The sequence below is a fragment of the Vanrija pseudolonga genome, chromosome 5 (genome assembly GCF_020906515.1).
Source record: "Vanrija pseudolonga chromosome 5, complete sequence".
Lineage (NCBI taxonomy): Eukaryota > Fungi > Basidiomycota > Tremellomycetes > Trichosporonales > Trichosporonaceae > Vanrija > Vanrija pseudolonga.
In genome coordinates this window covers 1,762,103-1,781,845 of record NC_085853.1, presented here as the reverse complement: position 1 = coordinate 1,781,845, position 19,743 = coordinate 1,762,103, and the positions used below count along the sequence as shown (strand labels likewise).

The window sequence follows — 19,743 nt, the reverse complement described above, 5'->3', positions numbered from 1 at the left end:
ATCCCACGAATACACTGCACATACCCAGTGCAACGATGCATCCCTCAACTCGACGGCAGACGAGGATGGTGATCCGGCCGACTGCGATGCCTACCAAACGACCAAGGGCGAGGTGCCACAACGTTACAACACGCCACGCGAGCCGGAACCAAATGCCCACTCAGCTCAGTGTCAGCTGACGGCCACAAGCCTGGCCTTTCGTCCTCCTGCATCTGGTGATCTGCTCAACTCGCCGTCCTAGCCGCGGCGGTACGGCTCCGCGCTTCGGCGTACTGCGTGCGTGAGAAGCGCACCAGAGACAAGGTTGGCAGCGGCAGGCGACAACATCTGGGCATGTGACCGCTGCTGCGTCCTGCATGCTGCGCGCGGGGGCATGTGCCTGTATCAGCGACGGACTTGGCCGAGGCGTTGCTGTTAAGGCTGCTGCGATGCATGTGGCGCTGGTGTCTCGAGGACGATGCGCACAATGACTGCAACTGCCGCTGCTCGCCGCTGCCGCCGCCGCCACCAGAAGCAGCCACGGGCAAGCCACTCGCTTGACTCGGCGTCTGCGGCCCGTATGCGGGGTGTGGCCGGTGCGGTCCACTGCCGCAGCTTGCTTCTGTGTTTGTCTGGCTGGCACACGTCTGCGCGTCACTGCGTCGTGCGTCACGAAGAAAGACAGAGCGCGACGCATGGGTGCGTGCTCGGCTCGGCCGACGATCAATTTGGAAGCAACGGGCGTCAGCGAGGCCGGGGCGGGGCCGTCGGCGTTCTACACCTGCGCCCTTGCGGTTCTCCACATTGTGTGTCGTTGTTGTACCTCTGTGCTGATCCCATCCATTGGTCGATCACTGCGATCACGCCCTGCGTCGCTGCGTGCGGCCAGAGCAGAGTGCCACCGCCTCGTTGCTGCGATTGGGTGGTGCTGTTAAACGAGCCCCTGCTTTGCTTGGTTGGTAGGCACCCGTCCAAACAATACAACGCCGTCGTTGCCGCGGCACCGATAAGGACGTCATAACGCGGGGAGGGCGGTGATTGGCCAAGCGGGAGCAATTTTCCGTGGTTCCCCATGGGGGGTTGTAGTTCGATTGGCTGTGCGGTCAGGGCACACGACGACAAACGCTGGCACGAGGGCGGCAAGTGGCGAACGGAGGCATCTGGCCCTGGCTGGCTGGTGGGTGGGTGGGTGACGATGCTGCACCGTGCCAGTGCCCACTGACGCAGTGCGGGGCAAGACCACCCTACCCACTGGTCCACTGGTCGACTGCCCGTGCCGCATCTAGACTACCACTAGCCTCGGCCAACCCCCCCACTCCCCTCTTCCCCCCCCCATATATATTTCTTGACTGGCGCTAACACGTCGACCCCGCTCTCCTCTTACGTCCCCCCAGCTTAAACAATCACTACTACTACCCCCACAGCAAACAGCAACAAGACACCCACACACATCGCACACACCACACTCACCACCACCCACACGCTCTTCTGCCCCAGCCCCATCGCGCAGGGCAACTGGTAGCCTACCACCCACCCACCCACACGCGCCAGCCAGATCCCAAAGTTTCCCGTGACAACGGCCTTGTAGCCGGCGCCTTCCCCCTCATCACAAGACTACCAAGCTACCCACCTCGTGACCTCGGCCGGATCCCGCGTCCATCGCACCCACCACCTCTCGAACGCTTCACACCAGCCTACACGTACCCAACCACACCATAATGCCCTCGCAGCCCATCCCCATCAACACGCACACTGACGGCCCGACTGTCAACGCGTCCGGCACACCCCAGACGCCGTTTGCTGGCGGCGCCGTCGGCCTGGGCTCGTCGGCCCCCGGCTCCATCTTTGCAAAGTGGTCGGCCTTCTCGACCGTCAAGTCGCCCACTACCGGTGGCGGTAACTCGCCGCCCAGGGCGATGCCGGCCATCTCGCCACTCGACGACGACAACGACGACATTGGCGACCTCAACGACCTCAAGAGTCGCGGCTGGGCCGCTGCTGCCGCTGCGCGCGGCCAGAGACGCGCCGTCTCGCTCTCCATGTCGCCTGGGAGCTCGCTCCTTTCGGGCAACTACTCGATAACGAGCACCACCAACAGCAGCACGGGCTCGTCGCCGCCCACGAGCTTTGGCAACCCGCTCATGAACGACAAGATGGCCCGTGGCGAGGGCGTTCTCCGTCGCCTCTCGATGGGTGGCGGCTTTGGCAGGGTGAGTAGACATGGAACTGTCGCGATCGTGCCTGCGAGAGATGGATGCTTCCTTGGGGTCCGGGCGTGGAAGACGAAGTCGCTGTGTGACGCCGCCGCTGACACCTGCCCACAGCCGACGGTTCCGCCGCCCGTGCCCGAGCCCCCAAGCTCGACGCCGATCGCCTCGCTTCCGCAGCAGCAGCCTACTCTCGCCGCCCACCCGCCGCCGCAGGCTGAGGTTGCTCGCGCCAACACTGTTGGTGGCGGTCGCCGCCGCTTTTCCGAGTCGGCCGGACGCCGCCGCCCGGTCAGCCCCATGGGCGAGCGTATCCTCCGCGACCAGGTGCACTTCTAAGCGCCGCGCTCAAGGACCAAGAAACGACGCAACGCCGTCAACAAGTACCCCCACCACCTCCGCCTAATCCTGTCTCCCGATCCTTGTCATCAATCACAACACACGCACTACAATCCATCCATCGATCCGCAAACGCAGCCAGGAAGCTGCCCGGGCCACGACGGGCCCCAGAAAGAAAGCCGGCTCTGAGCAAAATGTAAGCTGCAGACGCCAATCAGAAGTCAACCACAACCACAACAACAACAACGACAACGACCCACACAACACACAATGTAATCCCCACCCAATCAACCAACTACCCCCATGCCAAAGCGCCAGCGCCACGGACAAGGCGCGTTGTAAGCGGCCCGCTCGATCGGGTCCTCTCTTTCAGTTTCGTTTCCCGCCTGGCCAGACCAGCCGGAGGAGGAGGGTTTGTTTTCGGTTTGTTCGAGGAGGCGTAGGAGCGTAGTAGCAGCAGTAGTAGTCTTCGATTCGAGTAGTTTTTGTTTTTGTAAGGAGCGCGTTTTGGTGTATGCATCATGTGGAGGCGATGTGTGGGGGCGTGGGCGCCGGGCAAACTGACTGCCACGGATGGATGTGGCAGGGGCTGTTATCGCACGAAGAATTATCAGCGTCACGGATGTCACAGTGCGCGGTGACGGACCGAGGCCGTAGACGACGATAAATTGACCCAGAGCAACCAGCGACCATCGACACACCTCTATCCGCAGACCTCGACGCCGTCGTACGAGGGACCGAGCGCGAGTTGCGCCGCGGCGCGGACAAACTCCGCACCTCCTCCTCGCCTCGCCTCTTCACTCCACCAGCCCACACACCCGCCAATGCAACCAATGCATGACAATGAGTGGGGGAAAGTACAGATACAGTTGGCCGTGTGCGACGCCTACGCAGCATTGGGCTTGGGCTGCTGATCGTCGCCGTTAAGCTCCGAGTCGAGGGCGGCCCACGCCTCGGCCTTTTTGCGCGTCCGGTCCTTGGCGGCCTCGCGGTTGCGTGTTGTGCGGTCGATGCGCTGGGCGTGTCAGCGAGCGGAGCGAGCTGGTACTGGGCGTGGGCGGAGCAGTGCTAGGCAGGCTGAAGGCTGCCGCCAGCAGCCAGACGAGGCGAGTCCGAGGACAGTCGCTTGCCCAGCCGCCGCCCCCGCCGCCCACGCTCCGCGTGGCCGCCGCGGCCTCGGCACACTCACCTCCTTCCGCAAGCACAGGTTCAGCGCGTCCTTCTCGTCATTACACATGCCGGTGAAGCGCGACCAGGCGGACTTGTCATGGCACGCGTGGAGCGCCTTGATGAACTCTGAGCAGGCTGCGGGGGTCAGCAAGGCGAGGCGCGTAGCGCCGAGCGCGCGGAGGCAGCACGCCGGCTACGCCTACGTACCGTTCGCGCGGTCCGTGACGCCGAGGGGCTCGTGCATGGCGACTAGTGGTGTGAGTGGTGGAGATGGAGTGGTCGTCGACAAAAGTCCAACTGGGACAACTTTGTCGATCGCTCCTAGCTCCTCGCCGTCCCGAGCCGGACACTTGCCGATTGTCAGCGCCTGAGGCAGGTTGGTGGCAAATTTGCTCCCGCTACATGAATCATGACGAAGTTGGAAGTTCCATCGCAGTCTCCGTCCGCCTTTCACAAGTTACACACCCACCCACACTCCCACACACACAATGGCAGCAGTATCCCGTACCCTCTTCCGCGCCGCGACGAGCGCGCGTGTTCTCGCTCTCCCGCGGATGGCACCAGCGGCCACCTCTGCGGCCCGCTTCGCGCCGTTCGCATTCACGCGGTACAACTCGTCCTCGTCCTCCTCCTCGTCGTCCTCAACGCCGGCCTCGACACCTCCCACGACGCCAGAAAGCAGCTCGCACGCGCTCCCTGCACCCGACGCCAACGCGCCGGCCAGCCCCGGCACCACCGGCCCCCAGAAACTGGCCCAGATCGAGCCCCGCCTCGCCATGACATTCACGTGCACGCACAACGACTGCGGCCACCGCTCGACGCACGAGTTTGCCAAGAAGAGCTACGAGAAGGGCGTGGTGATCGTGCAGTGTCCCGAGTGCAAGGCAAGGCATTTGATCGCGGACCATTTGGGGTGGTTCAAGGTGAGTCAGCGAGCTGCGAGCCGCGGCAGGCGGCGAGGAGCGAGGCGGGGATGCTCCTCGCGAGGGCGGACGGCGCTAACTCTCCTGCAGGAGGTGACCGACAACGGGAAGCTCAAAACCGTCGAAGACCTCGTGCGCGAAAAGGGCGAGAAGGTGACCAAGGGGCGGGTCAACATGGATGGGGACATCGAGTATGCCCCTTGAGCGGGGGAGGGTTGAGGAGGAGCCTGAGGGAGGTGACGAGGGAGGGAGGGAGGGCGGAAGGAGAGCCCAAGGACATAGGACGACAATACAGCCCGCGTGGCCACGCCACGCAACGCTTCATAGCATCTGCATCATCACACCATTCGCATGACCGTGGCTGGTCACTGACGCACGTCGAGGCCCCACACCCCTCCAACCATCACAACCACCGCCATAACCACAACCATTAACATGTCTAGGAATACAAACAGTTTGACAACGATACACCCCGCCTGCAGCTCTAAATGTCGATCAGGTTGGCCTCTGCGACGGGCGGCACTGATGGTGCCCGGGCAGCTGGCGTAGCTGTTGGTGCTGCTGGCGGCGTCGTTGTCCTCGAGGTCGACGGCCCATTGAGGTCGTCAAACTTGCCTGGTGGCGGGGCGACAAGCGCGACGAATGCCTTGCGAACTGAGCGTGTCAGATGGTCTTCCCCCCGTGGCGCCAGCTACTCACCTCGCTTGATGAACGAGTGCAGGTCGCGGTCACCGTTGAGTCGCTGCACCAGGTCCGGCATGTCTGCAACCGGGGGGTCGCACTGCGGCACGACATAGTCTTGCGCATTGCAATCCAGCACAAATGAGAATTCCCGCTTGGCATCCGATGGGTCGATGAGAGTGAACAAGACGAGGAGGCGGTTGGCTGGGCGTAAGCGGTGACATATCACAATCGGCACCACTCACCCGCAACACCAGTGATGCTCAGCCCAAGAGCCCCCTCGAGCGCCGCGAGCTCCATCTCGTCCTTCCTCCGCTGCTCCTCGAGTGCCCTCCCCTGCCGCTCCTTGGTCGCAGTGTCCCCGCGCACCTCCTTGCGGATGGCGGTGAGTTCGTGCTCGAGCGACGCATTCTGCTCGCGCACCTTGGCGAGCTTGGTCTGCAGGCCGGTAAGAGCCTGGGTGAAGTCGGACACCGTTTTCCTCTCCACCTCGATCGCTGCGCGGGTCAGTACTCCTCGACAAAAACGTACCCACTAGCCAGCATCTCATGCTCGTTCTGCTGCTCGCGGTGAATCTGGCGCTCGGCTTCCTCGGTTCTCGCATTGAGCTCGCGCACGACATTGACGTGGTCGTTGGCGCGGGCAGCAATCTCAGTCTTGGCCGAGACGGCGTACGTGTCGATCTGGGGTGTGAGCCGGGTGGTTGCGAGGCGAACAGGGCAACTCACGGCCCGGAGGAAGGCGTCGACCTGTGTTTGGAATGGCTCCCATTCGAGGTTGATCTCTGGCTGGCCTGACACTGACGTGTCGAGGATGTCCTGCAGTGAGATTTTGGGTGGGGCAAGCAGTGTTCCCGGCATGGTTGCAGTGTCAAGGTGGAGTAGAGGTTGTTCAAGTTGTTGTTGCACCGTGGTCTGTCCTTGTTTGGCTCGGCTCGTTCCAAGAGGTCAGACGCGTGAAGCGGCATCGAGCGTGGGAGACTTGTTGACCTCTGATTATTTCCCACCCCCTATTTTCTGTTTATTTATCCCATTCAGAGAGCGTAGTCGCAATGTATTAGCCCCTTGTTTGGTGCTTGCTCCCTCCCCTGAATGGGAAATGACCCGCGACTGACTTTGTGCTGTGCCACTGCCTGGCTGCCCAATTTCCCAACTTCCCCTGAATCGACCAACATTGGAGAAGGCGGGCCAGGCCACTCTGCCCAGCCAGCGTCACTCTCTCATCCAAACAACAAGACGTCGGACCAAGGACCCATCAGTCCCATTCCATCACCACAACATTACTTAGCTAGCTCCAAACAACAAGCGTTACTTTTGACTCCTCCTCCCTTCCAACAATGCTCGCAAGAGTACTTAAGTCTGCCTCTTCCCAGCCTTCCACACCCACCCAGACACCCAGCTCCCCGTCCAAGTCACACAATAACAACAACAACATGGCAGCCCCAGCCATCCCCCAGCCCTCCCCCTCCAAGTCGAGGTCGGACCGCTCAGCGGCAAAGGAGAACCAGCCCGCCCCAGGTGCTGCCGGCGACCGCTCCAGCTACCTCTCCTTCCTTTGGGCCCAGGAGAAGGCGGCCAAGTCAAAGGGCGGAGACGAGGTGCACGACCCCCGCCCCGCCTACTCGGCCGACGACGTCCACATGCAGACCTACAAGGGCACAGCCAACCCCGCGGCGCTCAAGAACCTTGCCGCGCCGCCATCCCCCACCAAGGGCCAGCACCAGTACCACTACATCCAGCCCGCCCAGCAGCAGAGCGGCCGCGAGTTACTCGGTGTCCCCGGTGGCAACGCCCAGCGGGCCTTTGACGAGGACATTCGTATGCGCACTGCCAAGATTGAGACGCAGAAAGAGCAGCGTGTGCTCGAGCCGTGGCAGATCGAGCTGCTCGAATCGCCAGAAGTCAGGCGCAAGGCGACGGTCGCACAGCTCTGTAAGTGAAACCGGGATGGAGGGGAGCAAGGAGCTGACACAAACAACAGACTTCCTCGACTATTACTGTGCGTGACCCGTTACAAACGTCCCGAGCGTCCCCTAACCTGCCGCAGTCGATCTCCTTGGTTACATCTCGAGCAGGAAAAAGCGTTGCGACACGTTCAAGGCCGACACTGCTGCCCGTAACGTGAGTGGTGGCAAGTTGAGAGTGATGTTGACAGACGTAGGTGACTGGCCCTGAGCTCGCCAAGGAGGTTCAGAGCTACAATGGTCGTGAGCGTGTCCTGCTCCGTAAGCGTCGTACCAAGCTCCGCATCGACCACTTCCGTATCATTGCCCAGGTCGGCCAGGGTGGCTACGGCTCGGTCTACCTTGCTCGCAAGGCCGACACGCACGAAATCTGTGCCTTGAAGAAGATGCGCAAGGGTACTCTTGCCAAGATGGACGAGGTCAAGCACGTCCTTGTGGAGCGTGATATTCTCACCGCCGTCAAGACGCCTTGGCTGGTGCGCCTCCTCTATGCCTTCCAGGACCAGGAGCACGTCTACCTTGCCATGGAGTACGTGCCTGGAGGTGACTTCCGCACTCTCCTCAACAACTCGGGTGTGCTCAAGGAGGAGCATGCCAGGTTCTATGCTGCAGAGATGTTCGCTGCTGTCAACGAGCTCCACAAGCTTGGTTACATTCACCGTGACCTCAAGCCCGAGAACTTCCTCGTTGACGGCACCGGCCATGTCAAGCTTACCGACTTTGGTCTCGCCACTGGTGCTCTCAACCCCCAGAAGATTGAGGAGATGAAGCAGAAGGTGAGCTGACGCTGTGAGTGACCCCAGCTGACAACCCAGCTCGACCAGGTCAAGGACGAGAACCTTGTCTTCCGTAGCACACTCGAGCGCCGCACAATCTACCGGTCTATCCGCATGACTGAGCCTCGCTACGCCGACTCGGTTGTCGGTTCGCCAGACTACATGCCTCCAGAGGTTCTCCGTGGCAGGACCTACACATACTCCGCAGACTACTGGTCGCTTGGCTGTATCCTGTTCGAGTTCCTGTGCGGCTTCCCTCCTTTCTCGGGTTCCACACCCGAGGAGACTTGGGCCAACCTCAAGAACTGGTCGCGCGTTCTTCGTCGCCCGGTCTACGACCGCCCCGAGGACTTGATCTTCAACCTGACGGATGTGGCGTGGGATGCCGTGGTTCGGTATGTCAGATGAGGATGCGCCGATCACCAGCTGACACTCCAGCCTCATTGCCCACCCCAAGGACCGTGTCGCGTCGCTCGCCGACGTCCAGACGCTCCCCTTCTTCTCTTCGCTGCCCTTCGGTCAGCTTCGCCAGTTGCCGGCACCCTTCGTCCCCGTCCTCGACGGCGAGACCGACGTCGGCTACTTTGACTCGTTCACGTCACCAGAGGACATGGCCAAGTACGCCGAGGTGTTCAAGAAGCAGCGCGACGTCGAGGCTGTCAAGGAGAAGGGTCAGGGCAACCGTAACAACTGGGTCGGCTTCACCTTTGGCCGCAACGTTGCGCCTGTTGGCCCGCCACGCCTTGTCAAGCCGGCCGACGAGCCCCTCGAGACCATTTTCTGAGCCTGCTGCTGCTGCTGTTTTGATAACATAACCTGCCTGCATACAACAACGCCCCCCGTCCCCGTCCTGCTTTCCAACCGAACATTGTGTCATCAGTTTCCCCCATCTCCCGTAGCCTGATACACCAGCCGCCAGGCTTTATGTGACGAACCCTGTGATGACATGCCAAGCTACTACTTGCTACAATATGGTACAGATGTGTGAGAGTCCCCTAAATGCCCGCCAACGCACGGCGCCACGCCTCCCCCTCGTTCATGAGCACGCGGCCAACCTCTCCAATCTCCATACCGAGCGCGAGGCGGCGGTCCTCGGGCGCCCGGTACGCGTCCGGCGCAGACGTGAGCGCGTGCGTAGCAACAAGCGACGAGCGGACGAGGAGCAGCTCGGCGTCGCTGAGCAGCTCGTTGCTCTCGGCCAGGGAGCGGGTCAGCGCGTCGTGGTCTGTCCGGACGGCGCGCCACGGAATCTCGGGCACGCCCTCGCGGCGGATACACCGGACGAGCGCGGCCAGCAAGCGCTTCTGCTGCGGGCTGCACTGGCGGAGGAAGAGGGCGACGGGGGACGAGCTCATGGCGTTGAGCACCTGCACCATGTCGCGTGCGGAGACTGCCTTGCGCTCTGGCGCGGCCATGGCGACCTCGACGGCGCGGCGGCACGCGTCGAGCACGCGGCGCGCGTCGCCGTTCGTGCCTGCCATCTTGGTGGCGGCGAGGGCGATCGCATCGGGCGCGAGCACCTTGTGCTCTGCGTTCGAGGCGGGGTGCGCCACCTGCCGCGACTGCACGATTTCAATCAGGCTCTGGCGGTCGTACGGCTGGAAGAGGAGCGTCTGCAGGCCGAGACGCGACTTGATCTTGGCCGCCAGGTGCTGTGGCAGGTCCATGCGGTTCGCGATCGCCACCACGAACAGCTGCGAGTCGCGCATCGTGGGCCAGTTGAAAAAGTTGTACACGACGTCCTGCTTCGCCGTGAGGAGCTGGTCAAGCTCGTCCATGAGCACGACGCTGGGGTGGTCAGCGGGTGATGGCGAATGAGTGGCGTCCACCCACAAGGTATGTCCTCTTGGCCCACGCACGCCAGAGCCAGTCTTGCGACCAAAGTGCGCCTCGAGCCCGCGCAGCGCCGTCTTGGCCGAGCAGCCCTTCTGCCCCGAAATCGTCTCCCAAAGCACCGTGTACGCGTGCTGCGGGGACGGGATCTTGAGGCCGTTGATCTCGACGTAGGAGAAGGGGGCTAATTCCTGAGGCCGTTAGCGGGTGACCAACAGATGCAGGGGGTACCCACCCCGTCCTCGGCTTTCCGCCGCAGCTCCTTGACCACGGCATGCACCGTCGCCGTCTTGCCGGTACCGGGCACGCCGGCAATGTCTGCGGTGTGAGCGACGCGATACGACGACTCCGCGCCCACTTACACAGACACCCGCCGCCGCCACTCTCGATCCCCTCCTCGACGCGGCTCAGCACGTCGACGTACTCTTCCTCGCGGCACGGCAGGCTCTCTGGCGTTGCGCCGACGTGCAGGAGGCGCAGGGCGCGCTCGTACGGATCTGCTGGGAGATCCTCGACGCGCGGGACGGCCGCAGGGAGGCGCGAGCTCGACGACTTGGGATGCGGGATGCGTTTCTTCGGCTCTGGCTTTGCGCGCTTCCGCGGCGTCGTAGCGGCCGCGCGCTTGCGCTTTGGCGCGGCCTTGCGCCGTCGCGGGCCGTCGTCCTCGTCGCTGTCGACCACGGACGCGTCGTCGTCCCTGCTCTCGCTCCCTGCGTCGGGGCTCGCGGCACGCGACGTCGCCGCGCTCTCGTCCTCGTCCTCGCTCTCCTCCTGCACCATCTGCACGGCCCACCCCATGCCCGCGCGCCCGCGCCCCTTCCACTCGTCAATGTCGACCTTCCACACCTTGCCGCCGCGAGCGCCCTTGTCGTATGCGCGCGCGCACCAGAACACGTTCGCCTTGGGGAGGTACGCCCAGCCCTTCCACTGTGTTTTTCTCTCGGCGTCGGGGAACTGGGCCTTGTACACGGCTTTCGAGTAGATCGGGATGGTTTTGACGAGGAGGGGTAGCGGGAGGTTGGTCGTTACTGGCCGGTTTGGCGAGCTGGCGAGGAGGACCTCGTTCTGGGCATGTGTGTCAGCGGGCCTCGCCCTCTTGCCACTACCTCGCACTCACGTCCTCGAGCTTGACGTTTCTCATAACGCCGGGCAAGTCCTCCTTTCTGAAGAACCAGTGGATCTGCGCCATCATGAGGGGCTTGTCGGGGGCCGAGCTGGACCGCGAGCTGTCCTCCGACTCGTCGTCTTCGTCGTCGCCGGCCGGCTCCTCCCAAAGCGCAGTGAGCATGCCGATGCCGTCGTTCCCGCCCTCGACCTGCACGACGACGCCGTCGCCGATCGCGAAGCGGGATTCCTCGTCCGGCTTGGGGGCAGGGGCGCGGCGGCGCTTCGGCACCGCGACTTCGACCTTTGGCGTCTTCGTGTTCGCGTTGCCCTCCTCATCGTCGCTGTTGTCGTCGCTGTCATCGCCGCCGACGGCGGCCTTGCCCCCGCGAGTCGAGTGCTTGACGATGCGCGAAAAGCCAGAGTAGTACACCCTGCCGCCTTCTGCGGCGGGCTTGGCCGTACCAGTCCACGCGAAGACCGTGTCGGTTGGCACCGACGCCACGCTCGCCGTCGGCGTGAAGACTGCGCCGCGGGTCGAGCGGCGCGGCGTGACTGGCATTTGCGTGGGTGGGTGGTGTTAAGTGATTGTTCCGGGATGAGATTGTCAGGAAAGAGTGTGCGCACAATGCCGTGCCGAAAGTTAGACGCGCCACGTGAGAGTGGGCGACTGGGAGTCAGGGCGGCGCGTCACTGGGCGCGCACTGGCGGCTGGCTGCGCGACGACGCGCCTCGTCACTGGCACATCCTTGACGTGATCATGAGCAAGACTGCATCGGCACACGACAAGGCGGCAGCAGCGTGCAGCAGCACCGGCAATCACACCCTCGGAATGCAACCCAGGCGATAGCACCCCCACAACAATCGTCCCATGAAGACCCCACGACAGCGCTATCGCTTGCTGCTGCTCACTCACACCGCCATGACTACATCTCTCCACTAGCTCACTAGCTCATCAGAAGGGTATTGGGGGTATTTGGTCGCATCCAGCAAAGCTTGCCCAGGCAGCAGACAGACATTTTACTTCATATCCGTCCACCACCTGCTGCTGCGCAAGCCACGGGCAAGCGCCAAACGTCTACGTGGGGCGTCATCTCTTTATCTTTTTTCTTCTTCTTGACGTGGAAACTGTACACGAGCGCGGGGACATGGGATGGGGAGCCATGGCCCTACACACTCGATAAACTAATGTTTGGTTGTTGCGAGATTTGGCGGGGAAGCAGAGAATCGTGCGGGACGGGGCAGTCGGAAACGGAGAATCGGGCGGAAAGGTTCTTGTTATGTGGTGGTGGTGGGCTCGTATGCTAACGTGATGCGAGGAGACGTCTACAGGAACTGGAATGGGTCAGCTAGAGTTGCACTTCACACCACTCACGTAGTCTGGAGGACGGCGCGAGACCAGGGGCTCTCCTGCGCGCGGTGCGGGGTCGAACTGAAGGAAGGTGTACTTGAGCGCATCGTCGACCTCGAGGATGGCAGCCTGGTTACCGCAGCGGTAGCAGTAGTTGGGCGCCGAGAAGATGGTGACAACGTTGCGCTCCTGGGACCACGAGAAGCCTTCCATGACAAGCTGGTGGGCACGGGCGACCAGCGTAAGACCGTTGTTGTGGTTGAACGCCTCGGAAATGTCCTGGCCGAACGTGTAACCAGCACCACGGGGCGAGATGCCCCAGCCGCAACGGTCGTCGGGGTCAGACCAGAGCAAGTCACACATGGGGCCCTCGTGAGGCACCTCCTGGATACGGTCAATCGAGCGGATGTGGTCGAGCGTGTCGATCGAGGGCGACAGACCGCCGTGGAGACAGAAGATCTGGTTGTCGATGAGAGCAGTCAGGGGGAGGTAGTCGAACAAGTCGGTGAAGAACTTCCACACGTTGGCGTTGCCGTACTTGCGCAGGCACTCGTCGTAGAAGCCGTACACCTGGGTAATCTGGCGCGACTCGTGGTTGCCACGGAGAATGGTCACTCGGTCGCGGTAGCGGAGCTTGAGGGCAACGAGCAACGTGACCGTCTCGACAGAGTAGTAGCCACGGTCGACATAGTCGCCCATGAACAGATAATTTGTGTCTGGCGAGTTGCCGCCGATGCGGAACAGCTCGGACAGGTCGTGCTGACAGTGTCAGGAGGTTGATCCTTCAGGCGATGCCAGTGCCTGCGTCGCTCGCTGCAGGCAACGGCCCAACTCACAAACTGGCCGTGGATGTCACCACAGACGGTCACGGGGCAGCGTACGGGCTGAACGTTGGACTCCTCCATGAGGACCTCACGGGCCTGGGCGAGTTAGTATCAGAGACAATAACATGACTGCAGAAGTGACAAAGAAAAAAACGAGGTGCACAAAGGATGGAGCACGGTCCAGGTCAAGCGACCCACCCGTCACCAGGTCAGGCCGAGCTTTGGCCAACCAACCTGGTGCAGCGGGACAGTCTCTCGGCGACACCACGACGCATCACGAGCGCACAGCCCACGGCGTGTTGCCCGTAACAACGTCGCCCGACAAGGACGAGGACGCCTGACCCATCGCCGCGACACTTGCTTCTCCCTTGCCTTGCCACCGCGGATGGCTTAAAGCCCAGGCCCGAGTCGCCAACCAACCAACGCACCTTGTCGCAGAGCTTCTTGACCTCGGTCTCGCTCAGCGGCTTGCACTGCATGAGCTGGGCGATCCAGCCGTCGACCTCGTCGTTGGACGACATGATGCGGTCTTGTTTATTGTAGTGACAAAAGGTGGTGTTGTGTCGTGGAGCCTGACGCGACGACTATGAGAGCACAAGTGTTGGTGTCTATGCGCGGTGTGTGTGTTGACCGCCAGTAGGGGACGAGATGGGCGCCGTCGTCGATGGGTTTATCGCGTCGACGTTGCCGAGTCTATTCGGACTGTGGGTGATGGAGTAGAGTTGTTGCTTCTGGGTGGATGATGAAGCAAAGTGATGGTCGAGACGAGGACGACGAGGAGGATCTTGTGTCGGTCGGCTCGTGGCTCCAGCAGCAGGCAGGCAGGCAGGCAGGCAGGCAGGCAGGCAGGCAGGCAGGCAGGCAGGCAGGCAGCGAGGGGCACGGCGGAGCGAGCAGGGAGAGAGCCTGCAGGCTGCAGGCGCTGCGGGCCAAGGAGCGGGGAACAGAGACCCACCGTCAATGTTTTGATTCCGTCACACCACACCCAACGAGTGACGCGTTGGCTTGAATCAAACGGAAGTAAATCGCCCTCTGCCTAACACCCCCCCCCCCTCAATCCCCGCCTTCCCAAAAGTATTTTCCGCACAGTGGCACATCAACAAGCCCCAGTGGCACCAGAACCATCCACCTGGCCTACTCGACTCGACCTTGCTGACAACTCTTTCTCATGCAACAATGCAACACCCATGCCGTCAGGATGCTCTTGAATAGATCCCCTACAATATGTACTGCTAATACTACTGCTGACAGGACCGCACTACTCCAGGCTTAGGCCGAAGGCGCAGCCACAGGAGCGGTAGGGGCACCTTGGCCTCCGCTGGCTCCTCCGGCACCACCGCGTGCCGCACCGCGGCCGCCACGACCTCCTCGTCCACCTCCACGTCCGCGACCAGGTCCACCACGACCAGGTCCTCCGCCACGGCCACCACCACCACGATGGCCATGGCCACCGCGGTGAGGGACGTTGCCACCGTTGGCGGGGGGAGGAGCAGGACCGGGGGCACCGTTTGTTGGCAGTGGTCGGTTTGCCGAAGTCGGCGACAGTTGGGGAAGGGAAGCAATCAATGACGTGGGGGACACTGGCTTGATGTGAGGACGCTGAGCAGGGAATTGGCGGAGACCAGGCTGCTGCTGCTGCTGGCCGCCACTCAGGACACCCTGCAGACGTGACTGGTGGGAAACGGGCACAGGAGGGCCACCAGGCTGCTGGCGAATGCCCTTGGCCGCATTGCCATACTGCAGGTTGCCGGCTGGCGGCACTGGCTGGGAGCGGTTGGGGTTTTGTAGGATGCCGGTCGGCCGGTTGGCAGCAGTGGCAGGCCTGTAGTTGTTGGGGGCGATGACGGGTCGAGGACCCAGATGAGGCTTGAAGGGCTGGGCCTCTCCGACTGCCTTGGGAGCCGACTGCGAGGTCACAGTGTACTGAGGGCGGGTAAGGTTGAGACAAGAGGTGAAGGGGACAGTCGAGCCGCGGTAGTCCGAGCAGCGACCGCCGAGGGTCTCGCCGCCCATGAAGGGCACGTCCCAAACAACGTCAATGTCACGCTGGCCAATTCCAACGACGACGCCCTTCATCGCCAGGGGGACGCCGCCAGCGGCAGAGTCCTGCACCATCACGACGCGATCGCCAAGGCTAAACTTCTGACCCTGAAGGCGATAGAGCGAGTGAGACGGCTTGAGGACTGCCTGGCGGGGAAGGCCCTTGACAGCTGCACGCTTAATCTTGTCCGCCGACTTCTGAGAACGGAAGTAGTCGGCAAGCTGCTCAACGGCCATGACCGTGTCCTGTGCATGTTAGCGTGAGTAGAAACCGAAAAAAAACACCTTCTCCAGCTGCTCCGCAAAGAGGCTGACGGGGTCAAGGTCGGAGACGCCGTTTGTCTTGAGCCATTTGTGCATGTCTCGCACAACCTGGTCGGGGTTCTCAGCGGTCGGGCACAGCTCGGAGGAGGTGATAATGTCACCGCCACGCTGTTCAAGGTGGCGGAACGCCTCAGGGAAGGCAGCCTTGTACTGGACAAGAAGCTGGAATGTCTTCTCAGAGAACTCCCATCCACGGTCGGCCTTGCGCGAGTAGCCTAAGACCTTGAGGCCCTTGGACTCAAACTTGAGCGACAGACCAATGTTTGTCTTTTGGTTTCCGTGACCAAGCTGAACCATCAGGGTCGAGGTGATGCGCGACAGGGCCAATCCAGAGATACCGAGGCGCTTGGCAAGGACGTGAGACGGGTAGTAGTGGCTCGAGGGGCGCGAGAAGACAATGCGAAGGAACTCGCGGTTCTCCACTGCCTCGGTGGGGAAGAATGCCAGGCTGATATCCAGAGTGTTGTCGGTAGTGTTGGTCACCTGGCCCGCAATACCATAGGCCATGTCTCCGAGGAAGATGACCTTCTCGCCGTTGGGGAACTCTTGCGCTAAAGGCGGGGCGTCCTTCTCAAAGTATCGCTCATCCTCGAACGTGACTTGAGTGACAGCCATTTGCAGAGCTTGCCCAATCTCCTTCTCGGCCGGCTCATAGTCCTTGACCAGAGCACCCGTGTCGAGGCGCTTGAGACCCTTGAGAGGACGGACGTGGATAACGACGTCCACATTGCCGATGATGACGGCAAAGCGCTTCGAGTAGTGGTGCTCAATTCTGTCGGACTCCTTCTTCCACTTGATGGTCCCCATGGCATCGTGGCCGACAGACACGATCTTGGTCTTGGGGCCCGCACGCTGCAGCTCGTACTTGAACATGTCGTCCGAGACAGCCGAGACGATGCCCTCCTGGAGGTATGGCCACGAGTGGTAGATGCGCTGACCAAGAAGGCGCTTTGCGACCTCGGCAGTGTTGCTCTTGTCGTGCTTGCCAGTGATAGTGATGACCATCGACTGGTTCTTGCTCTCCTGCTGGAACACGTTGACGTGGTGGTAGCCAAGGGAGCCCTGGTTGGGCAGGGTGGCAATCGAGGGGAAGCCAGCAAGAGCAGACGCACCCAGGTGAACACCGTCCATGAGGCCGAGGACCAGGTCGATGCCATCCTTGAGAGTGGGAAGGTTGTAGGGGCTGGCACGGCAGTGGCAAGCGACCAGGTCGGGGAAGAACCCAGGGAGAGACGAGGGGAACTGCGTTTCCTCAGAGTTGTCATAGACAAACTGCGTGGCGAGTTCGCCTGAAGTGTTACGGCGGCGCTCCTCTGGCGTGAGACGGTGCTCGCGGCTAGCCATAGTCTTCAAGAGACGCTCCTCGTTGATGAAGGGAATCTTGACGACGGCCTCCCAATCCGCCTTCTTGCCGTTCATGTCGAGGTCAAAGTCCTTGGGGTAGAAGTCGATAATTGGCGACGTCTCCTCGTACATGAGGTCACGGTACGCAGGGGGCACATGCTCCTGACTGTCGGCGGGAAGCACTCCCATGAGCTGCTGGAAAGGCAGGAAGGGCTTTCCAACGTCAAAGTTGAACTTGAAGTTGACAATGCCGGTGATGTCCGAGATCTTGGGGGCGTAGTGGAAGTAGTAGAACCATCCCCACGATGGCACACCCTTGTAGTAATAGTTGAGGACCCACTGGAGACCCTCGACGTAGCAGAAGATGAGCGGGTGCATCTCCTCGGGCTTGTCCCAGTTGATGTGAAGCTTGTCCTTGTAGTAGTGACGCTTCCACTCGGCCATCTTCTGGCTGATCTTCTGCTCGAATGACTCTTCAAAGTCTTCGAGTTCGTTGTCGACAACCTTGGCCTTGCTGTACTTGTCGAAGATGCGCTTGATAGCGATAGCGCTCTCTGGGTCCTCCTCCGACTCCCACGCTTCGTCCGACTCTTCGGCATCGCCATCCTTGCTCGCAGGAGACGACTCGTCAACGTCAAACGAGATGACGATCAAAGGCTGTCCAATGTCGTCCTCCTCGTCCCAGGTGCAGCGCAGATGAAGGCTGTCCGCCAGGTCCTGGACAAAGTGTCGGTCGCGGGGCGGGAGCTGGTTGACGATAGTGAGTCTCTGGCTAGGAGAAGGCTTGGACTGGTGCTCGGAAACAAACGCCTTAATCTGGTTCAGGTACTTCTGCTGATCCTTGGTGATGACTAGGACTGTCAGGATTTGGAACGCTACTGGGTCACTCACTCAGTTTGCCCTTCTTCCTGGCCTTCTCAAGAGCAGCAATTTCCTTCTCCTGCTTTCCCTTGTACCAATGAGACTCGGCAAACTCCTCCTCAAAGTTGTCGCGCTCAAACTGAGCGAGCTTGTCGAGCATCATCTGCAGCCTGGGGAGCGAAATGGTGCCGTGCTCGTTCAGATAGCCGCCGGCAGTGGGGAGGATCTCCTTGTAAATCTTCCAGATGAGCTCAAGAGCTCCCTCGTTGATGTGCAATCCTGGCAGATGCGGCAAAAAATCGTTGCCCACAAAGATGGACATGAGGATAAAGTCGTCGATGATTCTTTCAAGGTCGTACTCGAATGGAATCTGATTCGCGACCGGCGAGAACTCGAGGTCAAGATACTCTCTCAGCAGGGAGAGGTGCAGGAGGTACATGTTGGCGTTTGCGAGACTGGTCAAGTTAGTATGAAGACGCTAACCAATCCCTCACGTTTGGTTCTTCTTGACCTTTCTTCCAAAGGTCACTTCCTCACGGAGGAGACAGAAGTGGGGGTCATGGCTCAAGAGGCCGAGCATGATAAGATCGGCGTCCAGGCCGTAGAGACAGTGTCGGGTGTTGGGGTTGTAGTCGGGCTGAGCCTTGCTCAAGCGAATAAACTCCTGGATCTTGTGTTCACCCTCTCCGGGGACATCGTGTCCACTGAGAATGACCTTGACGTTGCGCCACTCGGCATCCTCGGAGATGCGCTTGCGCACATAGTACTTGAGGTGGTCGGAGAGACGTGCCATGAAGGGCGTACCTGTGCGTCACGGTCAGACACAAACTGTGCACACGGTTTGTTGTGGCCGATCGATAGGCGTCACGGGCCACATACCAGGGGTGATACAGTTGGAATCGAAAGCCTTCTCCTCGGGGAGCTTCTCTCCCTTGCGCTCAGCTTCCTCACGCTTCTCGCGGGCATCGCGAGCAGTGCGGAAACGACGCGAGCGCTGCTGGTTCATCTTGGCACGGGGCGCAACACCGTCAATAGCCATGAAGAAGACCTTCTGGGGCTTGATCTTGGTGAACAAAAAGTCGATGTAGGAGAAGATCGCGAGGATCATCTGCTCCTCCGTTATCCGGAAGTGCGGGTCATCCTCGGAGGATGGGGGGTGAGAACAGTTGTGGATAATACCGTTCTGAGCTGTCAGTAGGAAGAGGAGGACCAGTGGTCGAGCATCTCACCATATCCAGACTGCGTCGGTTAGCTATGTCTCGTCGCGAAGGGAACCAACGTACTAAAGGTTGTCAAAGGTAGGGATCGAGTTTGGGGTGATCAACTGCGAGGTGAGGGGGTACCTCTCAGAGATCCACCTGAAGAACTGTCATTCGGGTCAGTACGAGTCGCGCGCGCTGCAGGCGGAGCAGATGTACCTTCGGAACACCTGTGGGGAGTCAGCTTGCTGTCGCGGAGGGCAAGACGCGTCGACGCACCCATTGTGAACAAATGCTACACTCGTGTTACAAACACAGGGAGAATGCGTTATGCGGGTCAAGTTTGATTGTGCTGAAAGCGTTTGGAGGTCAACTCGTGGAAGAGGTTGAGACTGGATGGTTGCTGGTGGGTGCTGGGTATCGCTGAATGTGGATTGTAGATGCTAGAGAGGGAGAACAGTCGTCTCTCTCCAAGACAAATATAAAAGACAATGAAGCGGGGATCGACGAGCACGAAGGGGGAAGAGGGGGTGGGAGGGGGGAGTGGTGGTGGGGAGGGAGGAGAGGTAGGGGCGTGGATAGGAAGAGAGTGAAGTGAACAGGTGCGTGTTCCATCAACGCCGCCTTCGACTCGTCCTTGTTCCTGGGTGGGTGGTGGGTGTCCCATCATCATCCACCGTTGCCGCCGCCGCCGCCCACCACATCGGCCACATCACGGTGCCGACATGAATCCACGTGGATTTACTCCCGCCCTTCACCATCCACTGCCGGAGTCCCGATTTCGAGCGCGCCGAAATGTCAAGAGCCTGCCGGACTCGCGATCAA

The 19,743-nt window shown here is 61.1% G+C and overlaps 7 protein-coding genes across 9 annotated transcripts; 3 read left to right on the top strand and 4 right to left on the bottom strand.

Moving 5' to 3' along the window:
* Nucleotides 1-1,309: 1,309 nt before the first annotated feature.
* LOC62_05G007377 (uncharacterized protein) lies at nucleotides 1,310-3,058 on the top strand (the record flags this gene model as incomplete). Of its 3 annotated transcripts, XM_062773897.1 has the most annotated exons (4): nucleotides 1,310-2,189; nucleotides 2,304-2,513; nucleotides 2,668-2,721; nucleotides 2,844-2,867. In XM_062773897.1, exons 1-4 carry the CDS (start codon nucleotides 1,698-1,700, stop codon nucleotides 2,865-2,867), a joined length of 780 nt encoding a protein of 259 aa, XP_062629881.1. In that variant the 5' UTR covers nucleotides 1,310-1,697. The 3 variants fall into 3 exon arrangements, with proteins under 3 accessions (XP_062629881.1, XP_062629882.1, XP_062629883.1); XM_062773898.1 differs by having other exon boundaries at nucleotides 2,304-2,721; nucleotides 2,838-3,058; XM_062773899.1 differs by having other exon boundaries at nucleotides 2,304-3,058.
* On the bottom strand, nucleotides 3,042-3,997 carry CMC2 (COX assembly mitochondrial protein 2). Its single transcript, XM_062773896.1, has 3 exons — nucleotides 3,903-3,997; nucleotides 3,715-3,830; nucleotides 3,042-3,540 (listed from the first exon to the last, which is right to left on the bottom strand). Exons 1-3 carry the CDS (start codon nucleotides 3,937-3,939, stop codon nucleotides 3,412-3,414), a joined length of 282 nt encoding a protein of 93 aa, XP_062629880.1. The 5' UTR covers nucleotides 3,940-3,997; the 3' UTR covers nucleotides 3,042-3,411.
* A 154-nt stretch (nucleotides 3,998-4,151) lies between these two features.
* SPAC24H6.02c (putative protein) lies at nucleotides 4,152-4,850 on the top strand. The gene is made up of 2 exons (XM_062773895.1): nucleotides 4,152-4,618; nucleotides 4,709-4,850. Exons 1-2 carry the CDS (start codon nucleotides 4,184-4,186, stop codon nucleotides 4,820-4,822), a joined length of 549 nt encoding a protein of 182 aa, XP_062629879.1. The 5' UTR covers nucleotides 4,152-4,183; the 3' UTR covers nucleotides 4,823-4,850.
* Nucleotides 4,851-5,102: 252 nt separating this feature from the next.
* SPC25 (putative kinetochore protein SPC25) lies at nucleotides 5,103-6,173 on the bottom strand (the record flags this gene model as incomplete). The annotated part of the gene is made up of 5 exons (XM_062773894.1): nucleotides 6,028-6,173; nucleotides 5,835-5,982; nucleotides 5,545-5,796; nucleotides 5,318-5,503; nucleotides 5,103-5,272 (listed from the first exon to the last, which is right to left on the bottom strand). The coding sequence occupies exons 1-5, from the start codon at nucleotides 6,157-6,159 to the stop codon at nucleotides 5,103-5,105; spliced, it is 888 nt and encodes a 295-aa protein (XP_062629878.1). The 5' UTR covers nucleotides 6,160-6,173.
* A 462-nt stretch (nucleotides 6,174-6,635) lies between these two features.
* sid2 (Serine/threonine-protein kinase sid2) lies at nucleotides 6,636-9,010 on the top strand (the record flags this gene model as incomplete). Its single annotated transcript, XM_062773893.1, has 6 exons — nucleotides 6,636-7,230; nucleotides 7,280-7,297; nucleotides 7,346-7,419; nucleotides 7,460-8,038; nucleotides 8,078-8,433; nucleotides 8,477-9,010. The coding sequence occupies 6 exons, from the start codon at nucleotides 6,636-6,638 to the stop codon at nucleotides 8,820-8,822; spliced, it is 1,968 nt and encodes a 655-aa protein (XP_062629877.1). The 3' UTR covers nucleotides 8,823-9,010.
* Nucleotides 9,011-9,033: 23 nt separating this feature from the next.
* On the bottom strand, nucleotides 9,034-11,537 carry orc1 (Origin recognition complex subunit 1; the record flags this gene model as incomplete). Its single annotated transcript, XM_062773892.1, has 5 exons — nucleotides 9,034-9,826; nucleotides 9,872-10,062; nucleotides 10,107-10,189; nucleotides 10,234-10,936; nucleotides 10,989-11,537. 5 exons carry the CDS (start codon nucleotides 11,535-11,537, stop codon nucleotides 9,034-9,036), a joined length of 2,319 nt encoding a protein of 772 aa, XP_062629876.1.
* Nucleotides 11,538-11,889: 352 nt separating this feature from the next.
* Nucleotides 11,890-13,892, bottom strand: pph-1 (Serine/threonine-protein phosphatase PP2A catalytic subunit). The gene is made up of 4 exons (XM_062773891.1): nucleotides 13,579-13,892; nucleotides 13,163-13,246; nucleotides 12,351-13,085; nucleotides 11,890-12,310 (listed from the first exon to the last, which is right to left on the bottom strand). The coding sequence occupies exons 1-4, from the start codon at nucleotides 13,669-13,671 to the stop codon at nucleotides 12,302-12,304; spliced, it is 921 nt and encodes a 306-aa protein (XP_062629875.1). The 5' UTR covers nucleotides 13,672-13,892; the 3' UTR covers nucleotides 11,890-12,301.
* Nucleotides 13,893-19,743: the final 5,851 nt, after the last annotated feature.